Here is a 23,762-nt window from a genome sequence, read left to right as displayed (position 1 = left end):
CTACGCTGGCTCGCTACGGTGCAGTACGCAAATCAGTTTGCGCCCCACCACTTTCAAATGTCACCACCCGCTCCTGCTTTCTACCAAAGGGCAAGTGCATTATGGCGATCTTTGGACATATTGCCCCACATTACCTTCACTAGCACCAACACGTCATCAAACAGGACCACCTCCAGGGACTGGGATCCTCGCTGGTTTTCAAATAAATCTGCGTTCGCTTCCTGTTCTTCTCGTCGGACTCCGCAGGAGCGCGCGGCCTTTCTAGGTCACCACAGACGCATGAGGATCCGTCAGCAATCAGTTGAACAACACTCAAAGAATAACCACGCAGCAAACAGTATGGTGTCCACCAGTTTTATTAAAATTACTTTAAACTTTTTCAGTTTGAAGATGAGAATGGTAAAGCGCATGAAGAAACAACAAAACCAGTGGATCTTTGGCATTTCAGTGTCCATCGCCCTTTCTCGACATTTTCTATTAAAATTCTATCAATAATGTATCCACTTTTTTTTCTTCTTTTCAGTACAACTCACAGCTGCAAGCGTGCCCCCTGGTGGTGGCATTGAAATAAACGTTTTCTTATTTTTCTCCGGGGAAAAAGAAAACGAAAAACTTCGATTACACTACAATACAGAGTGCTCAGTCGACACACAGAATGAATGCACCAACACGGAACGATTAACTAACCACCTCGTTAACTTGCCTTTGCGACCACTCACCCACCAACATCCAGGCACCTCCCGACATAAACATATCCGTCTTCTGTTTCTGTACATTGACTCATAACATATTTCTGATTTTGATACATTAAGTACAATTGGCAACTTTTTCCTTGTCCCTTGACATCAGTGTAAAAAAAAACGATGCGTGGGACGCTGATACCTGATCCCTAGTGGGCAGAAATGACGACAACACGACTCCAACCTACAAACAGGTTTATGCTGGTGAATTGTTCCGAGTCATAGTCCAATCGTAGTCCAAGTTCACTATAAATACTATTGATTGGACTGTGATAAAGGCCATGGCGTCCTCCATTGGCTGCGAACAGTGGTACCCTACCACTGAACTTTAATACACTTGAAATGCCCGTAACCTGAATCATGACTGGGGAGCTGCCCCCGTGTGTACAATCATTAAAAAAGTAACTTAACATTTGTGTTCTGTGAACATACAATTTGGCAGTGATCAACTCAAACGCAGTAAATTCCATGAGGGTGAGCGAAACAGGCAACAAACCCGTAGTTTGCACCCCAGTTCATTAAATCTGCAAATCATGTACTCCCGCTGCACAGGCAGATGGTTGGCGTTCTTGCTGAGTAAGAAAATGTAGGTTCATGTCAAGCAGAATGTGTGTGTGTGTGTTGGTTCAGCCTGTGCTTGCAACCAAAGGTTACCATACTGCCAAAAACAGACAATGCGCGCTTGTGGAGGTGAAGGGTTCAGTCTAGTGCCAGCAGGGGCTGTGTGTTGTCGCTCTCTCTTGGCACCTCATGTTTCAGGGTCCCGGGCTCCACCACAGACTGAGACCTGGAAGGGAACAGAGACATTGTGGTTAGGGTGGAGACAATCACCACAAACGACATCTTCATTGACTGAGACCTTAAGAATAACCCAAGGAAAACATTCCACCTTTCAGGATACAGCCTTTACTTAGTTTGAATGTCAATTTACAAAATCGTATTTTCTATGGTGTAACAGTGGCATTAAAATATGACATTCACTGTCACGAAAGATCATTAATTTAAATATTCTCTGTTCAAAGTTGTACAAATAAGCATTGCCGTTGACCTATGAAAGGAAGGCCGTTCGTTAGCGTGGCAAAACGTGCAGAGTTTTAAAACACTTGAGGCAACTCAGATTTCCTTAAGAAGTAGGTTGTAAGTTATCCATTGAGAAGCTTCAAGCCCTCAGTCCTTATTGGCAGATTGCTGATAAAGACCACAACAACAGCATTGAGAATAGCACAAAACTATTGATTAAAAGTCTCCAGGAAATGGCTTGCTTCGCAAGAAGTCCAGTAGTAGACCCTACACCAGAGCTTTCCAAACGGTGTGTCCCGACACAGTACTGTGTTGCCTGCAAATGGTGGGTGTGTCGCGGGAAGCTGGGGTGAGGGGTGAGGGGTGAGGTGAGAGAGAGAGAGAGAGAGAGAGAGAGAGAGAGAGAGAGAGAGAGGGAGAGAGAGAGAGAGAGAGAGAGAGAGAGAGAGAGAGAGAGAGAGAGAGAGGGAGAGAGAGGGAGGGAGGGATGTGTGTATACCGGGTATGGTAGCTCAGAGGACGAAGGGATCCGCTGCAGGGGCCTGTGTTCAACCTCATCGTCACAGTTTTTTCTCTACCCCCGCCCCCTCCCTCACTGAACCTGCCCCCACCGGTGAAGCCCTCGGCCACAAACCACACTGTACGCTCGCTACACTGCCTTACTGTGTCCCAAAATTATGCATCTCCAAAAAGTGTGTCACCAACATGAAAAGTTTGGAAAGCTGTGCCCTACACCACAGATACTGAGAGCATTCCGAGCTGGATCTCAAAATTCACGCAACGGCGGCTCCTTCACCCTTTGCTCTCTGAGCCGAGGCTTGAATGAAGAGGCAGAGCCATTGCGGGGGGAGGGGGGCGGGGGCGGAGGGAGCAGTCAAACGGGAAGTGGTGGACACTGTTCTCAGTGAGACGGCTGGCCAAACCGTCATGCGCACTATATCAGTCTTTGACTCAAGCTGCGTAGCCAGGTTGGAGACAGCAGGCACAGACTCCCAGACTCCATGGGAGAGCAAATTGAGGGCATTCTGGCCAGTCCTGATGCTACTCTCGTGACGTGAGAGAAGTGTCAGGATTGGCCGCAGGGGAGTCTGGGAGCCTGTGCTGCCTGCAGTGGAGCCTGAAGATCAAAAGAGTGGCGAAGCAGCAGGTAAGTTCTTATTTGTATTTTTTATTTTTTTTTAATTTTTGTCATCCTCTGTTGTCTATTGTCCCCTCCCCCCTGCCCTGCCTCTATACCCTAACACCAACCACCACAGTGGGAGCCAATGGATATGATGATAGGATCTGGAGTCACATGCACAACCGTCTTTCTCTGCAATATTTTGCAACAACTTGAGTTGCTATACCAGGCATATGAATTTCTGTGCAAAACTATACTCCTAGTGTAAAGTCACCCTGATGCAACAATGCAGATGTTTAATTCAAGACTTCAGAGGGGGGTTAAATCTAATTTCGCTGTAGGCTGGTTTCAACTATCAAATATTTTGTGACACTCCCACCTGCCTTTACTGATAAACGGCGAGCAGGAGCAAGCAAGTCCGTGGTCCATAGCGACCCAGAAAGGGTTTTGAAAGGGACTATTTGGGGCACAATTTTCAGCATTTGAAAGTTGCGGAGGCGCTATCTACTACAAAGGAAATTTTGGTGTACAAAAAGAAATCAGGACCCAAAGAATTTTTCACCCTTGTCCACCCACAATTTCAGTAGGGCGGAGGTGTTGCAGGGTCCTGCAGGAGATGGCAGGCAAACGTGGGCCAGCCGGGAGAGAGATACAGCTCCCAGCGCGAGTCAGGGTGGCCTAGGAGCAGCCGGGAGCCCCCAAAAGGCGCAGGGACTGCTCTCGACGATGATTTGCAGGTAATGCTGGAGAAGGCCAGGGAACCGGTAGCCCTGAAGGGAAAGACCTAGATGGACAAGCAGATACAGGGAAGAGCTCAAGCGAAAGGCAGGAAACTGCGACGTTCATCCCCTCCAGTGCCGCCCCCCCAAGGAAATCAGGGGTCTGGGGGCATGCAGCCAAAACGGTGGCCCCTGCAAAAGCCAAAAAGGCAGGTGCACGAGCCTCCCTGGCCAGGTGAGTGGAGCAGAATGGGAGGAATGTCCTACAAGCCACAGGCAGGAGGACAGCAACCCATAACCGGTGTCCACCTCGGAGTCCGACAGGAGCAGTGACGATGAGGGGTCTGTAGCCAGCATGGCGCCCCCTCAGGATACACATGGTGGATGAGCCGACATGGTCAACAGGGAGAGAGGTAAGCATCACTCACAGAGCGGCAAAGGGGGGCGCGGGAGCGTGCAGGGCGTTGGTCCAATAGAGGGGAGACATGTGCAAAATGTAAACATGGGCACGTAGCAGGGTGTGAGAAATGTAGCAATGCAGGGGCCATGATCCATACAACCCCCATGACAGACAGGGCTAGGTCAGGAACAACAGGATTACCAAGGGGAAGCATGGGGTCCAGGGGTTGCCCACCCAGTGGCTTGGATGCCCTGGTGGCAATGGCCAGGGGCAGGTGCTCCCTACGGTGGAGGCCATCCGTGGGGTGGCACAAAAGGAGGGACACACAAGGGAAAAGGATGCCCCAGTTAGGCACAACAAAGCGAGCAGGAAGGACCCGAAGTATCCACACAACAGGGTAGAGCGGCCCTGTGGTTAACAATACCAGGTGGGAGCAGGGCGGTGGAGAGCCAGGACCCCAATGGGAAGCCGGCCAAGGAATACATGCGCCCCCCCGCTGCCCCCCCCCCCCCGGGAGATACCCCCACAACCTCGAAACTTTTAGGTATGGCCAATCTCATCCCTCTGTACATAAATATCTCAGGGTATACCCAACTCACCCTCCTGTATCTGGGTAACAGACACAATCATATATAAGTGAACAATGATACGGAGGAATTGATATGTTACTTTTATTCAAGTGTAGGGAACAATCAATTACCCTCACCTTAGTCTTTCAATCCTATTGGACATATATCACCTAATTTGATATAGGGCACACATACATGATGGAACCGGTCTTCAGATCAAATTAACATTAAATATATAAAGACATACAAATGGACATAAGGAAAAATATATACACAACATGAATCCTAATATAAATAACGTAATGTTAAAAAGTACCTTGAAAATGGTTTATCACATTAGTGTCTGCCCATTTATTTGAGGCAGTCCACTTAGAGGTAGCCAAATGATGTGTTCACTGAGGCAAAACAATGCTTATCCTGTTGCTCTCTTGTGTCACAAAACATAAACTTATGAAATATTAAATAAGGACTCCGCCACAGTTATATTGTCGATGCAGACGCGTTTCAGCCTCTGAAATTAAATCGGCCTCCTCAGGACGAGGGCAAAGGAACAGTGATTGCCTGTTTTTTCTATGAGGTTCAACAGTTGAACACCTAAAACTGCGCCTCTATGGCGCCTGGTAGGCACTGGTATCAGAAATGTACTCCCTTACCTCTCACGTTGAGCTTTTTTTCTATTGGTAGAACAAAACTTCCAAAATACAACCGCCTCCCGGTCAGCTGAAAATATTCAAGCATGGTACCAAATCCGGTCCGCAGCGAATGCCTCCGCAAGTGCCATACCCACCCACCCCCCAAAAACGGACCGGATTTGGTGACCGGCTTGATTATTTTCAGCTGACCGGGAGGCGGTTGTATTTTGGATGTATTGTTCTTCCAATAGAGAATAAGCGCAGCGTGCGGGATAAGGGAGTACATTTCTGATCCCAGCGCCATAGAGGCGTTATGATGAGGTGCTGAAGGTAATCATTGGCAGATTGAGGCAGCAAAGGAAGGCGACACTAGGCGAAGTGCAGCAGCTGCTGGGGAAATTTAACTTTGCCAACAAGAGTAATCCCTGCAAGGTGCAACTTTGCTAGGCACCTCGCATGGATGACCAGGGGCATGACACAGAAGCACCACAGGGTCCACATGACACATGCGGTAAAAGAAGATTTGGGTCAGTGGGAGAGCTTTCTGATGGATTTTAAAGGCAGCCTCATGTGGCGTGAACCGTGGGTGCAAGCAAACCAACTGGAGCTCTACACGGACTCGGCTGGGGGTTTTGGCTTTGTGACCATCCTTGGAAAGGCATGGATAGAGGGGCCTGGCCAGCATCCTGGCAAGAGGCAGGGATCACTGCCAACATATCCATGTTGTAATTGTTCTCAATTGATGTGACCTTCCACATTTGGGCAGAAGAAATAAAGGGAAGTCCCTATCTCACCATACAATTGGAAAAAGGACCTTCCAGTGAATAGTCCTTTTTCCAATTGTATGGTGAGATAGGGACTTCCCTTTATTTCTTCTGCCTCATTCCTCCTTGTCCCTGATTGGACCCAAAAGGAGACCTCCCTGTCTTTTAAAATGCTTCCACATTTGGGCCCAGCGGCTAGCCAATAGGCAGATAACGCTATTGTCTGACAAAAATGCGGTGGTACATATTGTCTGACAAAAATGCGGTGGTACAAGCAATTAACACAGGGTCAGCCAAGTGCCCGGCAGTGGTCAACCTGCTGCGTATGCTCGTCGACTGCCAACTGAGGGCAAATATCATGCTTAGGGCAAGACACATCCGAGGAATAGACAACTAAGTTGCTGATGCCATTTATCATTTTCAGTGGGTGAAATTCTGAGAGCCCACCCTGGACGCAGACCGTGGGATGAACCCAGTGCCGGAAGAGGCTTCGGCATGGGTGGACCCGGGCTGAAGACGATGCTGGACAATGTGCCTGCCCCAAAAAAAGAAAATCATTATTGTAAGTGCTGCAAGACTTTTGTGGTCATGACAGGGCTAGCAAACGGCTGACAGGCAGGGCAGAGGAAGTCTTAAGCTTCATGGAGTGGGCTTTTGGGCCAGGGAAGACCAAACAATGGGCCCAGACACACCTGAACGCAGTAACACATTACACAAAAATAGCAACAGAGGAGGACACAACTAGGCCCTTCCACTGTAAAATGGCTTTGAGAAGTTAGGGCAGGTTGCAGCAAGCACAAAAAGATACAAGGCATCCCATCCATTTGAACATACTACAGCGCATGATGGAGGTCCTAGGGGGGGGTCTACTGCTCGGAGCAGGAGACCATACTCTTTCGGGCAGCGTTTGCGCTGGCTTTTTTTGAGGCTTACAGAGTCAGTGAGCTGGTAGCTCCATTTGTCGATGACCCTGGGACGGCCTGCATAAACAGGTGTGATGTAGAGATATGGGAAGGGCACATGGATATCCTGCTGCGAAGGTCTAAAACAGATCAGGCCGGCAAGGGGAAGTGAACCAGGCTAAACTGCATTAGGGACAAAGCATGCTGCCCACTGTGCTTACTTCAAAAATACTTGGGACCTGGGTACCACGGTCCCGGGCCACTGTTCCGGCACAGGGACGGGTCTTTCCTCAGCCGTTTTTGCAATTCATAGCGGTAATGAGAAAGACGCCGGAGGCAGCTGGGCTTCCGGCTAGAGCATTTGGGTCTTACTCTTTCAGAATAGGGGCTGCCACCACAGCCGCCGGACTAGGTTTGGGCACCGAGCAAATCAAGGTAATAGGGCATTGGGTATCCAGCGTGTTTAAGCGTTACATACGCCCTACAATGTACTGAGTCCGGTTTCTTGCCCCCATCTAGGCCCAGCCGTGCTGCAGAAGAAGGTGTGGATCCTGGCTCACTCCTACATAATGCGGGCTTAATGCTGGGTGGCGGCGAGCCACGAGTTTGGAGGGATATGGCAGCAGGACACCGACCGATTGTGGCTGGGGCGTTCGGGTATGAAATGGGACCAACTGCTCCCCGTGGTGCACGAAGCGAAGGGGCAAGGTGTCAGACCGGATGCAGTGGTGGTCCACCCAGGATGCAATGATTTGGCAGCACTAGGGGGGAGGGTCCTCTTAGAACGTATGCAAAAAGACCTTACAGCCGTGGATCAACGGATACTCCCAGCAGAAGTAATTTTCTCTGAAATCATTGTGCGGAGGGCATGGCGTGGGGCCTTGGACTTAGGGGAAGGTGAAAAATCCAGCCGAAAACTCAATATCACCATGACAAAGATGTGTAGGGCCAACGGATGGGGTTTCATAAATCTGAGGTCCCCGGGTTTTCACTTGGAGGACGGGGATCACCTTACCGGGGTGGGGGTGGACATGTTCCTCCGAACATCGTAGGGTTGCTAGAACAGATGGGCTTCAAGTAGGAAGGGACCACAGAGGTAGGGCAGTGGGGGAGCTCCCTCCGATCATCGTGAAACCGTAGGTAGCGTGGTGGAAGGCACACAAGAAAGGTAGAACAAAGAATTAAATCAATAAAGGTAGAGGGAAGACTCACACAGTGTCCTTGGGATGCTTCACGGCAAGGGCACTGAGGGAGCAAAGGGCGGCATACCGCCATAGAAAGAATAGAGCTGATGCACCCGCAGGGCCCTTGGGATGCCTAACAGCAGGGGTACCAAGGGAGCTGGATGGAATGATGCAGCCTCAGAGTAGTTTTTTGCAATTTTCACCCCGAGTGGGCTGGGTATGCTCAGACGTGAGTCCCAGGCTCTCCACACCACTGGAGTCAAGCTATCCAGGCTGAATGAAGGCTGATAGCCAGAAACCGGTCCTTGGATGCTTGAATCTGGTCTAGGAAAGACATGGCTTGGTAGTTTGGGCTGGACTGTTCCCATGAGGCACAGGGTCATGGCTGATTTGCATATACCCATTGTCTGACCCAGGGTGGTGTGGAGTGCAAAAAAACGATGGATTTAGGCCCAGATCCTTGTACTGGGGTGAATGTATGACATTGTTCTACATTCTGTCCATCAACTGCGTTTTTTGCAATTTTCACCCCGAGTGTGCTGGGTATACTCAGACGTGAGTCCCAGGCTCTCCACATCACTGGAGTCAAGCTATCCAGGCTGAAGAAGGCTGATAGCCAGAAACCGGTCCTTGGATGCTTGAATCTGGTCTAGGAAAGACATGGCTTGGTAGTTTGGGCTGGACTGTTCCCATGAGGCACAGGGTCATGGCTGATTTGCATATAGCCATTGTCTGACCTAGGGTGGTGTGGAGTGCAAAAAAACGATGGATTTAGGCCCAGATCTTTGTACTGGGGTGAATGTAAGACATTGTTCTGCATTCTGTCCATCAACCGTGTTTTTTGCAATTTTCACCCCGAGTGGGCTGGGTATGGTCAGACGTGAGTCCCAGGCTCTCCACATCACTGGAGTCAAGCTATCCAGGCTGAAGAAGGCTGATAGCCAGAAACCGGTCCTTGGATGCTTGATTCCGGTCTAGGAAAGACATGGCTTGGTAGTTCGGGCTGGACTGTTCCCATGAGGCACAGGGTCAAGGCTGATTTGCATATAGCCATTGTCTGACCTAGGGTGGTGTGGAGTGCAAAAAACGATGGATTTAGGCCCAGATCTTTGTACTGGGGTGAATGTAAGACATTGTTCTGCATTCTGTCCATCAACTGTGTTTTTTGCGAGGCTCAAACAAGGTCCTTGGTATGCCAAATGGCAGGGACCCCTGGGAGCAAGGCGGGTCCATGAAGGGGTCCAGGACAGGCGGGACGGCACTTGCAGCCCGGGCAGATCCTGACGGACACCCTCCAAGTCGAGCAAGCTGAAGCCTAAACCAGAGAAATAAACGCCCAGACAGGTGCCCCCCCTATCTCCCTAGATATTGTTCGGGCTGGGACCAAATAATGACCAAAGGTATGATGGAATTGCAAAGTCAATGAAATGTGTAACATGGGCACTGAATTGACAATTGAAATGCCTATGAGTTTCTGCAATATGTGTAAACATATGATGTTAAATAAACTGCAACCTTTTATGGCACCAAAGCACTTTATCACAGGTGTGATTTGAATGGATGAGGGACGCAGTTTAGTAGCGGGAGGGGGAGAGGGGGTGACGACTCGCCTCCTGGGAGGGGTTATAAGTAGGGTTATTAATGAAGTCCTTGGCCGTCTCATGATGATGTATCCTGCACTGCACCAGTGTAGAAGGGTCTGTGTGATTCTGTTTAGCATTTGCGGCGCACACATTAATCATCCGCAAGTTAATGCATGTTTTGCTGACAGCACAGCTTGGGAAACACAAAGAAGCAATTACTGCCCTTAGTTTCAGAGCTCTGTTGTCAGCAAAAAACGCATTAACTCAAAGATTTTTCAAGTCGATGTCGGTGTTGAAGATGTCAAAAAGAAGCCCACGGTCCCCTTCTGCACTGGCGCAGAGCGGGAAACCGCCTCTTCATGATACGGCCGCTGTGCTAACTATCTCTACTGTGCTATGGGGGCTGTTTTGTTGACAGCACTCTGATGTAAAGGGTCTCTTGTAGAGTTTGGTGAGAAATGAAAATCCGGCAGTTTCTGTTGGAAACTCTAAATATGGAGAAGAATCCACGAGCTTAATTTGTCCAGATCGAGATAGTATTGTGGAGCAAATGTAGCCAGTTGATTCTGCTCTTTATCTAGAGTTCTGTAGTGTTCTGGAGGTCATGAGTGCGAATCTCAGCAAGATAGACTCCTCCTTTCATCCATCCAAAGAGGCTGAGGGGCTTATTTACAAGAGGTCTGAGCCGCCGGACTGTCACTTTTTTGACGCTCTGACGATGCAGACCTCTCAATCATATCTATGAGGCGACGCAAAGCCACCCTGCGTGGCGTTCCGTGGCCTCAGAGATATGGCGTAAGGCAAGGCAGCACTTTACACTTGCTCAATGAGGTGTTCCAAGTGCATTGAGGGGGTGTTTCGACATGACACCCATGGATTTTGACACTGCCTCATATTTGCATAATCACGTAAACCCGGGGTAGCGTCAAAACATTATGCCACCCCAGAGCAGGCATAATGAGAAATATTTTAATTTCTTCTTTTTTTTATCTCTTTCCGAGTGTGCGGCATTCCGCAGCAAACGTAGAATGAGGAAAACGCCTCTCTGGATTGTTTTTGTGCAGGAAGGCGATTTCAAGATCACTTCCACATCAATGACATATTTGAGATGCTTTCTCTGGAAAATATTTGCAGGTGGTCTACTAATCTAAATCAGACTGCTGGTTCCTTTTACTGTGCGTATATTTCAGAACACTGAAATATTTCTCATCGAGTTTCTAGTGTATGGCTGACTTCATCCCATCCTCGCTCCTCAGCAGTCAGATAACAATCAGGACTCTTCAGCCCGGATTAACAAAGTCTCTCACTGCGGGGAGGGCTGCTCCTGACCTCTTGTCATGCTGCAAAGGCTCAGTGCCTGTCCTTTTTAAGGCAGCCCAGGACAGGGCGATACACAGCATGCAGATGATTCTCCAGGGCACATTCACGCCCTCCCCTTCTGCTCCGGGGTTTAGCAGCCGCAGGCCACGGTTAAATGGAGCGACAAATTATCGCTGCCACAGGCAGCAGGACTTTCCTTTACAGGGAAGCCATGGGGCATATTATCAAGCCTGTGCGCTAAAATTATCGCCGCTTTATCGGCCGAAAACGGCCGATAAAGCGGCGATAATGGGCTTGATAATATGCTCTATGGAATTCCAATCGAAGCCCATGTTAGATGTGAAGACATCTAACATGGGCTTCGATTGGAATTCCACAGAGCATATTATCAAGCCCATTATCGCCGCTTTATCGGCCGTTTTCGGCCGATAAAGCGGCGATAATTTTAGCGCACAGGCTTGATAATATGTCCCCATGTGCGTCTGAAAGGAGCAGGCTGGTGATTCTCCTCAGCAGATTCAGGGCCTTATTTATCAAAGGGTTGTGTTGCTTTTGCATCATGCAACGGGGTGCAAAAGTGGCGCAACCCATAAGATGAAATTTATCAAGCCACGCAATGTGGCCCTGAGAGGCTTGATAACTCCAGAGTTACGCAATGCAGTGCTAATCTCTGCGTTGCATTACTCTACTCCAGGGAGGGGTTGCACGGGTGGTGCATGTTTGTTTCCATGCAAAACCCATGGATTTTGACACATTCCTGTATGTACCATAAGTGGCATAACTGCTTAACCGCCACAGGTGAGGTGTCACGAGGAGAAATATATTTATTTATCTTGCTTTTTTCCTCTTTCTATGTGTGAGGGAGGCAAAGGCCTCAAGGTATGTTTTTGTGCAGAAATGTGCCCCTTCCTGCACAAAAACAATCCTGATAACAATGCAGGCACCCTTACACCAGGGTGCAAGAGTGTCTGCGTTGGTGCTAGGCAGCACATTGTGCGCCAGCGCTGGGAAAAGGACAGAAATTCCTGCTCTTTCTCTATCACACAGCGCAGCAAGGTGACTTGCTGTGCTGCGTGATTTAATGGCCAATAAGTTCCCCGCTGTTTTTCCCACTTCTGTCTGAGCACCTTCAGCTATGCACTGCTAAGAATTCCTCATAGAGCCAGTTAAAACGTATATTGCCCTTTGGGTTAAATGTCAACAAACAATATTTACTTGCATTTTTCAGATATGGAACGTCGGTCAATATTAATAAGGTAATCTGACTCCAAAGTATGTCTTCTCCACCTCTGCAACAAGAGCCTCTCGAAGGTTAAATCCAGTGGTGGGAAGCTATAAGATACCAGGGACGTAACGCAGGCCCCTGCAGCCCCTGTAGAGCACTGGGTACCCAACCCTTTAGGGGGAACCCAAACCTTCAGAGGCCCCCTATTCAGGCCAAGGCCAAAGAATATCTGTGAGCTGAGGGAGACTCTGGAGCTCCTCATCACATTCTGCAGGTGGGCCCCATCATTTTGCGTTAGGCCACTGTAATGTAGCGATCAGCTGTCTGCACCCCACTGTCCAAGTTTCCTCTCAACCTCTTTGCAGTGTGACACTGGGCATGTAGCACTGTGGTCTGTTGCCAGTTGTGCTCATTTGCGCATGGAAGATAATTAGTTGGCCATTCTTAACTGGTCAGTTCCTTCATTTATCCTAAATATTTGCTCAAAATACAATATTAAGCCATAATTTAAGTGGACATTGGTGCCTTTGCTGGCTTGGATAATGAATTGGTTACAGGAAAAATGCACAACTTGTTATTTCCTTAATTTACCTCACAAACAATTAGATGTTGATTTTAAAGTGTGTCATTACGTCTAACTCACCGCAGTCTGAGTCAGCCCTCTTTATCCATTTGTCTACTGTAATGTCCTTCACATTTTGCATGGGCTCGCCATAGCATCTAGCTTGAGGCACAGGGTCAGCCCACTTTAGCCATTGGCTCTCTTGCACTGTCAGTGGGGCATTCTAAGGCTGCACAGTGTGCACATTCGCTCAATGAGTAGTCCCCTTTCAGAAAATGTGGGCCTTATTTATGAGGCCTTGCGTCACTTTTATGCCGCTGGTGCGTCAATTTGTGGGACGCACCAGAGGTGTAAAAAAGGCACCATATTGCCTCATATTTTCAAAGTGACACATCTAGGTAGATGCGTCACTTTGGAAATCCCTGCACCACATAATACCTGCGCCAGGTATAATGTATGAAGGGGGGGCGTTCCGACGCAAGAAAGGGTCGTAGAAGTGATGCAGTGAAATCTATGAGATTTCTCTAAGCCACTTCTAGAACACTAATGCGTCAATATTTTATGACTGCCTCATGGCAGGCGTAAGACTGACGCAGGCACATTTCACATGGGACTTGCCCATGTGTAATAACCCATTGCCGGAGTTGGGACACACTCCAGCAATGCGTCATTTTTGAGTCTACAGATACGTCAGAAATACTGACGTATCTGTAACTCCTTGCAACATGATGCGTCACACTGTAAATATGATGCATCATAGGTGTCGTAAGGACGGCGCAATGAAAAGTAACTCATCACTGTTTTCTTGCAGCGATGCATCACTTTTCATAAATGAGGCCCTGTGTGTTTTTATACAATGTGCGGCTTCATACCTAAAACATTCACAACTTAAGCATTGGCAAAGCCAAAACGTCAGCAACCAACACCAGACCTATTGGTCCCCAGATTTGGAAGTGTTGATCGGCCCACGTTGTTCAGTGTTTTCCTGCGTGCCGGCCGGTAGGCGGCTCCCGACCCCCCACTGTAGTTTCTGATATCATGCGCCACTAACGTTTTTGAAATTCTTTGTCCTTTTGCTTGATAATGATAAGAGCGTGCTGCTGGCTGGAAGCTTGTGCGCTTAATTTATATGCAGAAAACCGACTAACTCGTTAAGGCCTCAAAGAACCTTCGAACCCTAACTTCTCTGGGGACGGAATCTAGATAGGTATTGATTTCATGGCGCTCTTTCTGTTGTTCACTTAATAAATGAATTACATTGATCGACCTTTAGAGAGGAAGGCTCGCTCACTTTGCTGAACCATGTTTCTCTTAATGCCCTTGTAAAAGTACTTTACATTACAGAGATACAGTCTCCCAAACCACTGCATGCTGTTTGACTCTCACAACACACTACATGTTGTGTGTCACTCACAACACCACTGCATGCTGTTTGTCACTCACGACACCACTGCATGCTGTTTGACGCTCATGACACCACTGCATGCTGCATGCTGTTTGACACTCAAGACATCACTGCATGCTGTTTGTCACTCACAACACCACTGCATGCTGTTTGTCTCTCACGACACCACTGCATGCTGTTTGACGCTCATGACACCACTGCATGCTGTTTGACTCACATGACACCACTGCATGCTGTTTGACACTCAAGACATCACTGCATGCTGTTTGTCGCTCACAACACCACTGCATGTTGTGTGTCACTCACAACACCACTGCATGCTGTTTGTCACTCACGACACCACTGTATGCTGTTTGACGCTCATGACACCACTGCATGCTGTTTGACGCTCATGACACCACTGCATGCTGTTTGACGCCTACGACACCACTGCATGCTGTTTGACGCTCACGACACCACTGCATGTTGTTTGACGCTCACAACACCACTGCATGCTGTTTGACGCTCACGACACCACTGCATGCGGTTTGACGCTCATGACACAACTGCATGCTGTTTGACGCCTACGACACCACTGCATGCTGTTTGACGCTCACAACACCACTGCATGCTGTTTGAGGCTCACAACACCACTGCATGCTGTTTGACGCTCACGACACCACTGCATGCGGTTTGACGCTCATGACACCACTGCATGCTGTTTGACGCCTACGACACCACTGCATGATGTTTGACGCTCACAACACCACTGCATGCTGTTTGAGGCTCACAACCCCACTGCATGCTGTTTGAGGCTCACAACCCCACTGCATGCTGTTTGAGACTCACAACACCACTGCATGCTGTTTGACACTCACAACACCACTGCATGCGGTTTGACGCTCATGACACCACTGCATGCTGTTTGACGCCTACGACACCACTGCATGCTGTTTGACGCTCACAACACCACTGCATGCTGTTTGAGGCTCACAACACCACTGCATGCTGTTTAAGGCTCCCAACACCACTGCATGCTGTTTGAGACTCACAACACCACTGCATGCTGTTTGACGCTCACAACACCACTGCATGCTGTTTGACACTCACAACTCCACTGCATGCTGTCTGTCCCACACAGCACCACTGCATGCTGTTTGACGCTCACAACACCACTGCATGCTGTTTGACACTCACAACACCACTGCATGCTGTTTGACACTCAAGACATCACTGCATGCTGTTTGTCACTCACAACACCACTGCATGCTGTTTGTCATTCATAACACCACTGCATGTTGTTTGACACTTATGACCCCACTGCATGCTGTTTGTCACTCACCACACACTACATGCTGTTTGTCACTCACAACACCTCCGCATGTTGTTTGTCCCACACAACACCACTGCATGCTTTTTGACGCTCAGAACACCACTGCATGCTGTTTGTCACTCATGACACCACTGCATGCTGTTTATTTCTCACGACACCACTGCATTCTGTTTGGCATTCATGACACCACCGCATGATGTTTGACACTTATGACCCCACTGCATGCTATTTGTCACTCACCACACACTACATGCTGTTTGTCACTCATGACACCACTGCATGCTGTTTGTCACACACGACACCACTGCATTCTGTTTGTCACTCACGACATCACTGCATGCTGTTTGTCATTCATGACACCACCGCATTTTGTTTGACCCTTATGACCCCACTGCATGCTGTTTGCCACTCACCACACACTATATGCTGTTTGTCACTGACAATACCACTGCATGCTGTTTGATGCTCACGACACCACTGCATGCTGTTTGTCCCACACAACACCATTGCATGCTGTTTGTCACTTATGACACCACTTTGTGATGTTTGACGCTAATGATCCCACTGCTTAATCTTTCAAGCTCATCACACCACTGATGCTGTTTCATGCTCATGACACCACTGCATGCTGTATCACGCTAATATCAATACTCAATGCCTTTTCACCTTTATGACACCACTAATGGCATTTCACGCTCACCACTGCATGCTGCTTCACGCTCTTAAAACAACTATATGTTGTTTCAAGCCCATGACACCCCTTCCTGGTGTTTCATGCTCATGACACCACTGCATGCTGTTTCACGCTTATATCAATACTCAATGCCTTTTCACCCTTATGACACCACTAATGGTGTTTCACGCTCATTACACCACTGCATGCTGCTTCACGCTCTTTAAACAAATATATGTTGTTTCAAGCTCATGACACCCTTTCCTGGTGTTTCAAGCTCATGACACCCCTTCCTGGTGTTTCATGCTCATGACACTACTGCATGCTGTCTCATGCGCATGTCACCACTTCATTGTCTTTCACGCTCATGACACCACTTCATGGTGTTTCGAGCTCATGACACCACTGCATGCTGCTTCACGCTCATGACACCACTTCATGCTGCTCCACGCTCATGACACCCCTTACTGGTGTTTAACGCTCATGAAATGAATCGAGCGAGACTCCATTAGGTAGAGGCAGCGAATAGAGCAAGGGAAGAACTGGCCATCTTGCATGCTGTTGGCTCGGCCTTCCAAGTAGACATGTTTTTAAGCACTCATTAACGTTCCCATGGGTCTCAGATTCTCCCACAGTTGAAGGAAAATTTGCCCATCGTCGGCACATCCTTGGAATTGTTACATGTTGGTTTTAAGCAAAAATCATTGTTAGTGAAGATAAAAGGGGCCACAGAACAAAATGACAATGCCCTTCGACAATTTCATGTTTGAGTCAATTTAGATCTGCTGGATATGATTAGAAAAGAACTACAGCATTAAATCCAGATCCTTTACTGACACCGTCTCTCATTTTCATCAGAAGTCGAGTAAAATTGTAATTGTAATTGCATTTATATAGCGCTTACTACCACTGATGAGGCGTTGAAGTGCTGTTTGGCGAGTGGCACGCTACTCCAGAACCCAAAAAGGAATAGTGGTGCACTAACATTTAATTGCTTTCCAGTTCACTAGTTGTCAATCACACAGCTCATAAAAACTGAGAGTAGCTGCTGTGTGCACCAATGATATTTACTGCCAGATCTACCCCTTGAAGTGGTTCTATGCATTGTGCAAGCAAACCCTATACGCCATCAGCGAACGAGGGCCAATCATTGTCCCGGCCACCCCTTCCTCTGCTCCTGAGCACTTTGCTCCCAAAATGCGATACACATTGTGTGTACAGAGGACATTCAAAGCCACGTGCATGCTCATGACTGTGCACGCACCCCTCCAAGTGCGCTGGTACTTGTGCATGCAAAAGCCATGAGCCCACCTCTGAGCTTGTGTTCACCACATGTGCAAATATATACTATGGGCACAGAGTGCACAGATGCACTCACTGCAGGTTGCTTGTAAATGAAATGACTCCTCACGTTTATCCTGTCCCAGCTCACTTGATGGGGTGGGCAGTGGGGGAAAACTCCACCACGTGGTGGAATCTGAGATTGATGCAGAACTCTGAACTCCCAGCGGAGTGCGGACTCGGAGTTGGCAAAAATCTGCTGGCGGAGTGGAGTTCAACGCCCACCATTGATCAAGGACACATTGGTGGACATTCAAAAGTCCTGCTGCAATGTAAGGAGGTGGGACTTTCATTAGAAGACTTATTATTTGGTGTTCAAGACTGCAGAGAATTGTGACATTCCGCAGCTTGATGATGAGTGTTGATGCATGCTGAAGGATTTTTGGCTGTGTCATCGGAAGGAATGACGACCGGAGGACCGGGCGATTATGATCATGGTAGAGCAGACCTGTTGGCATGGCAAACGTCTGAGTTTTTGTTCTCACAGAAGGATAGAGCGTCAAATTGATAATGAGAGGCAGAGGAGAGAGTCTCCTAGCTGCACTGCCCTGCATCACAGGGAAAGGGCAGGAATGTATTTATTTATCTGTCAGATTTGTATTGCGCATGGCTGCCCCAGCAACGGGGCGTCCCAGCGCAGACCATAAACTCCAGGACGAGAACCAGATATGAAAAGCCTTAAGCCGGAAAAAGCCTGGTCTTAATGGCCTTCTGGAACACAAGGTGATTCTAAATCACTCTGATGGACACAGGAAGTGAGTTCCAGAGTTGCACGGCCAGACTGCTGAAGGAGCGGACACCTGTTCTAGCTTTCCAAACACATGGGGTGCATACCAGAGCTAAGGCGGCAGATCTCAAGGGACGTCGTGGCGCATAAAACTCCAACAACCCCATCAGTCCAGCCGGTGCCTGAGGTGATAAGATCTTGTGCGCCAGGCAAAGCGCCTTAAATTGGATGCGCTTTTCTATCGGCAGCCAGTGAAGTTTCTGAAATACATGGGAGACCGAACAACTGTACGGGAGGGCCATCAGCATGCGGACGGCAGCATTCTGTGCCCTTTGAAGCCGCTTGACGCTTGCCTTGTTCGTGGCTAAGTATAGGCAATTCCCATAATCCAATCTAGACAGGATTGTCGCCTGAAGGATGATTTGGCGGACTTTCGGGGGTAAAAAACCCAACAATGGTTTCAAGCCCCTTAGAATACCAAAACAAGCCCCAGCCACTGCTTTGGACTGGGCGTCGAATGTTAGGCCATTGTCGAACCAAATGCCTAGATTTTTCACAGTCTCCTTGGGTAAGGGGGCAGGTTTCAGGCGGTCATCCAATAACTCTCGAATCACAGCAACTGATCTTTCCCGAACAGCAAGATCTTGGACTTGCTAGCATTAAGCTATAAGCAGATTGGTCCTCCTTAAACTTAATCAAGTTGGTACTGCTTTTCTTGGAAAAGGCGATCACTAGCTGATTGTCATCAGCATATGATACTAGTGTCAGACCCCTTTCCTTCACCAACACAGCCAGAGGCTGAACGTAAATGTTAAACAATAAGGGGCTTAACACTGACCCCTGCGGTACACCCTGGCGCAAGGCAAGCTCTTGAGACTGGAAAGGGGGGACATGAACTTGGAAGGACCTACCTTTTAAAAAAGATCATAGCCACTCCAGAGCCATGTCTCTGATGCCAATTCCCTGCAGGCGTTTTAAGAGAATCGCATGGGAGACAGTATCGAAAGTGGCACTTAGGTCCAAAAGGACCAAGGCCGCTGGTCTCCAACATCTAGGTTCGCCCGAATGGCCTCTGTGACAACCAGTAGTGCATACTCAGAGCTGTGGTGGGCACGGAAGCCATGTTGGGATGGCTCAAAAATGTCATTCTGCTCCACAAACCTGGATAGAATGGAATTCACATGCGATTCTGTCACCTTAGCCAGGAATGGCAGTTGGGAGATCGGGCGGTAATTAGCTGGCTCTGCGAGATCCAACGAGGGGTTTTTAAGCAAGGGAATAACCTTGGCATGTTTCCAGGCCCTGGGGTCAGACGCTGAGGACAGAGAGAGGTTAACCAGGTTGAGATTCAGCAGAAAAAGAAGCAAATGGAACTGACGAAAGTGAGCAGGCGTCAGCGGATCCGCTGGTGAGCCAGATTTAATCTTTGAGCAAAGTACCTCTAACTCCGGCTGAGTCAGCAGGGAGAAGGATGACAGGGTATGCGCCCCCATGAAACCCACAGTCCCGGGTCTCCCCGCCTGGGGCGAAATAGGGGTGGGTAAACCCTGATAGATCTTATCGACTTTGTTCACAAAGTGCATGGCCAACTCAGTACACTGTTTATTAGAGGAGATCACAGAGGTCCCCGTAATACCTCCGCTCTTCATGCTCTTCAGCACAGCGAAGATAGTTTTGGCGGGGTTGGTACTGGCCAGGATTTTATCGGCCACAAACTTGGCTCGAGTTTGCTGAATAAGCTTATGGTATTGATTAATTGCGGCACGATATTTCCTTTTTGCCGCCTGATCGTAGAAGCGCCTCCAACTGCTTACAACCCTTTTTGGCCATGACTAAAGCGTCATCAAACCAAGGGTTTGATGGCTCGCGAAATTTCCCTCCCAGCCTCGCCGGAATACAACTGTCCAGTCCAGAAGTTACCCACTCATTAAAGCAAGAATAAGCTGTTTCCATGTCCGGCGGCAACGAGGCCTGTGGCTAAACAGCCATGTCGAGAGACGGCCAGAGTTGAGCTTGTGCCAAGGACGCTTTAAGACAGGAGCTGGGCAAATCACATCGCCTTTACCCTGAAGTCGCATGGTAAAGGGGACCAAAAAGTGGTCGGTCCATGCCTGCGGGACGGGCAATAAAACCGTGCAAAAACTTAGATTGGAAAAAACAGTATTTATCCGATACAGTGCATTCCTGCCCTTTTTCCTCGCTCTGGTGCTACATTGGTGCAAGGGTGCTTGTGTGCAAGGGTGCAAGGGGGACCTTCCTGCACAAAAACAATCCTGAGAGCCGTCTCTTTCTATGTGTGCTGCAGAATGCAGCACACAATCTAAAGAGGAAAAATCTAGGAAAAATAAAGATATTTCTCCATGTTACGCCTCTCTTGGGAGGCGTATCTTTTTGGCACATTCCCAGGTTTGTAGGGTCTTGTAAACCTGAGTATGTGTCAAAAACCATGGTAGTTGCATGGAAACACCCGCACAATGCCCATGGAATGCCTTCCTAGGGCAGAGTAATGCAACGCAGCAATTTACCCTGCGTTGGGTTACATCATATTTTTGGGATCCACTCGAAGCCATGCAAAGTAGCTTTGCATGGCTTAAAAATGCGACTTAAGGTTTGTGTCGCTCTTGCACCACATTGCGTGGTGCAACAGCGATGCAATCAAGGTCATAATTATGGTCCTAAGTCTGATCTACTTGATTTTTTAGACATTTGCGCAATAAAAGCAGAGACACCTTGCAGTCTGTTGACACAGCGGCAAAAGTGAAGGAAATATACTTTAAAACTCCCAGCTCATTCCCTTGGCTGTCTAATCCTAGTGTTACTGTTAAAACAACTGACATCAAAGAAATCATAACACTCCACTTATAAATTAATACGTTGCCAACTGCAATAGATGTTTTTGTTGTTGTCAATTACTTTTATCATCTTCTATGTCAACATTTCAATGTGTATTTTAATGTGTATGCTCTAATTATAACAAAAATAAATTGTTGCAAAAACGTAAATTGCTGTCTTAAACTCCACTTTATTGACAATTTGTGTCAGTACAGCACCTTATTACACATTTCAAGTCATTTATGTCATACAATGATAATTGTTTAGCATAATATTATGACTGTTTATCATACACCAATATTTGTTGCGAGAACTTTCTGATGCTCACTGTGTAATTTCCATTCGATCTGAGCCAAATTTACAAAGTATTCCCACAACACGGCGCAGCAGTAAAACCTGCTGTGCTGCATTGCGTATAAGGGAGGGAGCAGGACAACGCCAATGCTAATAAGATACAGCACTGTTTTCCTCTCTCCCTGCGCCGGGGAACTGTAGACTTCCCTGTGCCAAATTATGCATCATAGTGCAATGGTGTGTGCGATGTCAAGCATAGGTTTCATATTCGAAGGGGACCATTCTAATACATAATACTATGCTTTGACATATTTTAGTACTTTTATAACTTTGTATGTGTGCTGTACTGTACAGCATACAAACGTTTTGAGTAAAGACAATGTTACACCTGCCTCCAGAAAGGTTTATATTTTTTGGCAAAAAACCCTGTCTACCAATAGCAGCAGATAGTGTTTTATGTTAAATATTGATGGGTGTCTGAATAGGAATGCCCATATACCATTCATTGTGCACCCCATTTGTGACAGAAGTGCAAACGACTAATTTGTGATACTTTGAAGGTACTTTCTAGTACACAGCATATTTTGCTCTTGAAAGTAAATTCCAAAATCAGCTTTTTGAGCCGGGTTTCCATCATAGAAATGATGCAAACCCAGTGCAAAGTATTGATCCAGGTACCACCCCACCCTGGCCTTTTTTTAAATTGAGGAAACACCAGTGCTACCTTTCTAAAGTAGGAATGAGTGTGGGGCCCACAGATATTCAACTGCTGCAACTTTTTAACTTAAAGAACTGTTGGGTCATTCTGCGTTGGTGTTATGAATGTCTTTTGGGACTGGGTTGTAAGCTTTATCTGTTTATATTTACTGTCTCCTATATCTTCCACATAGACATGGTTGGGGAGAGCCCCAGTGGGGACATGATTCCACCATGTGCAGGGTCACATTATACAAAAGGACTTCAGTGAGCTACCTTCGCTATTCATGAGAGTGTATGCTTTGTTTGTCCCAACCCCACATTGTGTACCTATAGCTCGATATATATAATAGTCACCATCGGCTTGTGCTGATAGGCCATCCTGCTACGAGAGGAAATCAATAGTAATTCATGCCTCTGGCATGTAATGTTTTTTTTCTTTAACTCTTGGGCCTCTTCTCAGTGCCATGTCATGTTTTCAGCTTTGGCCCATTTGTATAACAGATCCATTGGCACAGATACGGGCATGTGGGAGGTTATCTGGCCATGGTAGAAGTTGGCCCGGTGAGCTATCCCCAAAAAGTTTAAAAAGAGCTACATTTTAATCAGCATATTTGTGACAAAAATGATGAAATAAATGAAATTGTGTGAAGCTAAATTTCCTTTTTTAAGCTGCAAGGTTGTAAAATCAATGCCATATTATCCTATGGGGTTTCTCTCAAAAGACATTGTCCAAGACCAAAATTTGGACATATATACCGAAGTGCACATGGACAGAAAATGCCATTATGTATTCCCACGAAAAGGAATAAATGTTCACCTACATTGCAAACGTTTTATCTACAAATACATGCTATACATCACTATATGCTTCCACCATCATGGTATAGTTCCATTGCCGATCTTGTGCTGAAAGCCATAATTTGAGTCTGCAGGTTTTAAAGAGGACCTACAGCTTTCTTGATGAGCTGGCAGCAGAGACAGAGATTACTGTTATATTTTAAATAATGAAGGTCCAAGCTTGAAGATGTTCTTTCAGTGGTTTATTCATAGATAGGATCTCATCCAGCCAGGAACATCAACTGACCTACTCACATATATCCAGTATGACATACCCCAAGGTCTGGAACTTACACACCTCACAACCATAGACAATACTTATCCTAATATAGAAAGTAAATGATCATAGAGAACCATTAAAAAAATGTTTTCTTTTTAGTTATATCAACCCCTTCACTGCAGGGTGTTTTCCCCCCGCTGTGTGGGGGAAGGGAGGCCGCGCGCAGCTCCGCTTTGCTTGTGACGAGCTCAGCTCATCATGAGGCACAGTGGAGCTGCACTCATGACGAGCTGAGCTCGTCACAGCACACCCGTTTTGGAATGTTCAGCACAGCGGGGTAATTATCCCCGTGTGCGAACGTTCCAACGGCCGTGACGAGCTCAGCTCAGCTCAGTGCACCTCAACCATGCCTCATGACGAGCTGAGCTCGTCACAAGCACTCAACGGGTTAAAGGGAGGAGATGTGTGATATCCTTTATGACCTTCTAAACTTTTCAACATCAGAAGAAGATTTTGAAGAATTTCTCAATGTCTTTGAAATGTCATTGTTTGTTTTCCAATCCCTCTTCAAGAGTTCTTGATGATCATGATGATCTTTATCCCTATCAATTTCAAATTTTCTTTTCACAACCACAACCCTATTGAGGTTCCATACACGATGATCTTCTGTTTTCAAAGCATT

General features: G+C 47.4%; 1 protein-coding gene across 1 annotated transcript in view; it reads right to left on the bottom strand.

The window, feature by feature from the left end:
- Positions 1 to 340: 340 nt before the first annotated feature.
- The window catches only part of CLVS1 (clavesin 1), a 460,764-nt gene continuing 437,342 nt past the window's right edge, over positions 341 to 23,762 (bottom strand). The window contains exon 5 of the mRNA XM_086965796.1: positions 341 to 1,527. Coding sequence (XP_086821922.1) covers positions 1,440 to 1,527 — 88 coding nt within the window. The 3' untranslated portion in view covers positions 341 to 1,439. The remainder of the gene's footprint in view (positions 1,528 to 23,762) is intronic.

The sequence above is a fragment of the Lissotriton vulgaris genome, chromosome 4_1 (genome assembly GCF_964263255.1).
Source record: "Lissotriton vulgaris chromosome 4_1, aLisVul1.2, whole genome shotgun sequence".
In the NCBI taxonomy this organism is placed as follows: domain Eukaryota; kingdom Metazoa; phylum Chordata; class Amphibia; order Caudata; family Salamandridae; genus Lissotriton; species Lissotriton vulgaris.
This window is presented reverse-complemented; position numbering and strand designations above follow the sequence as displayed.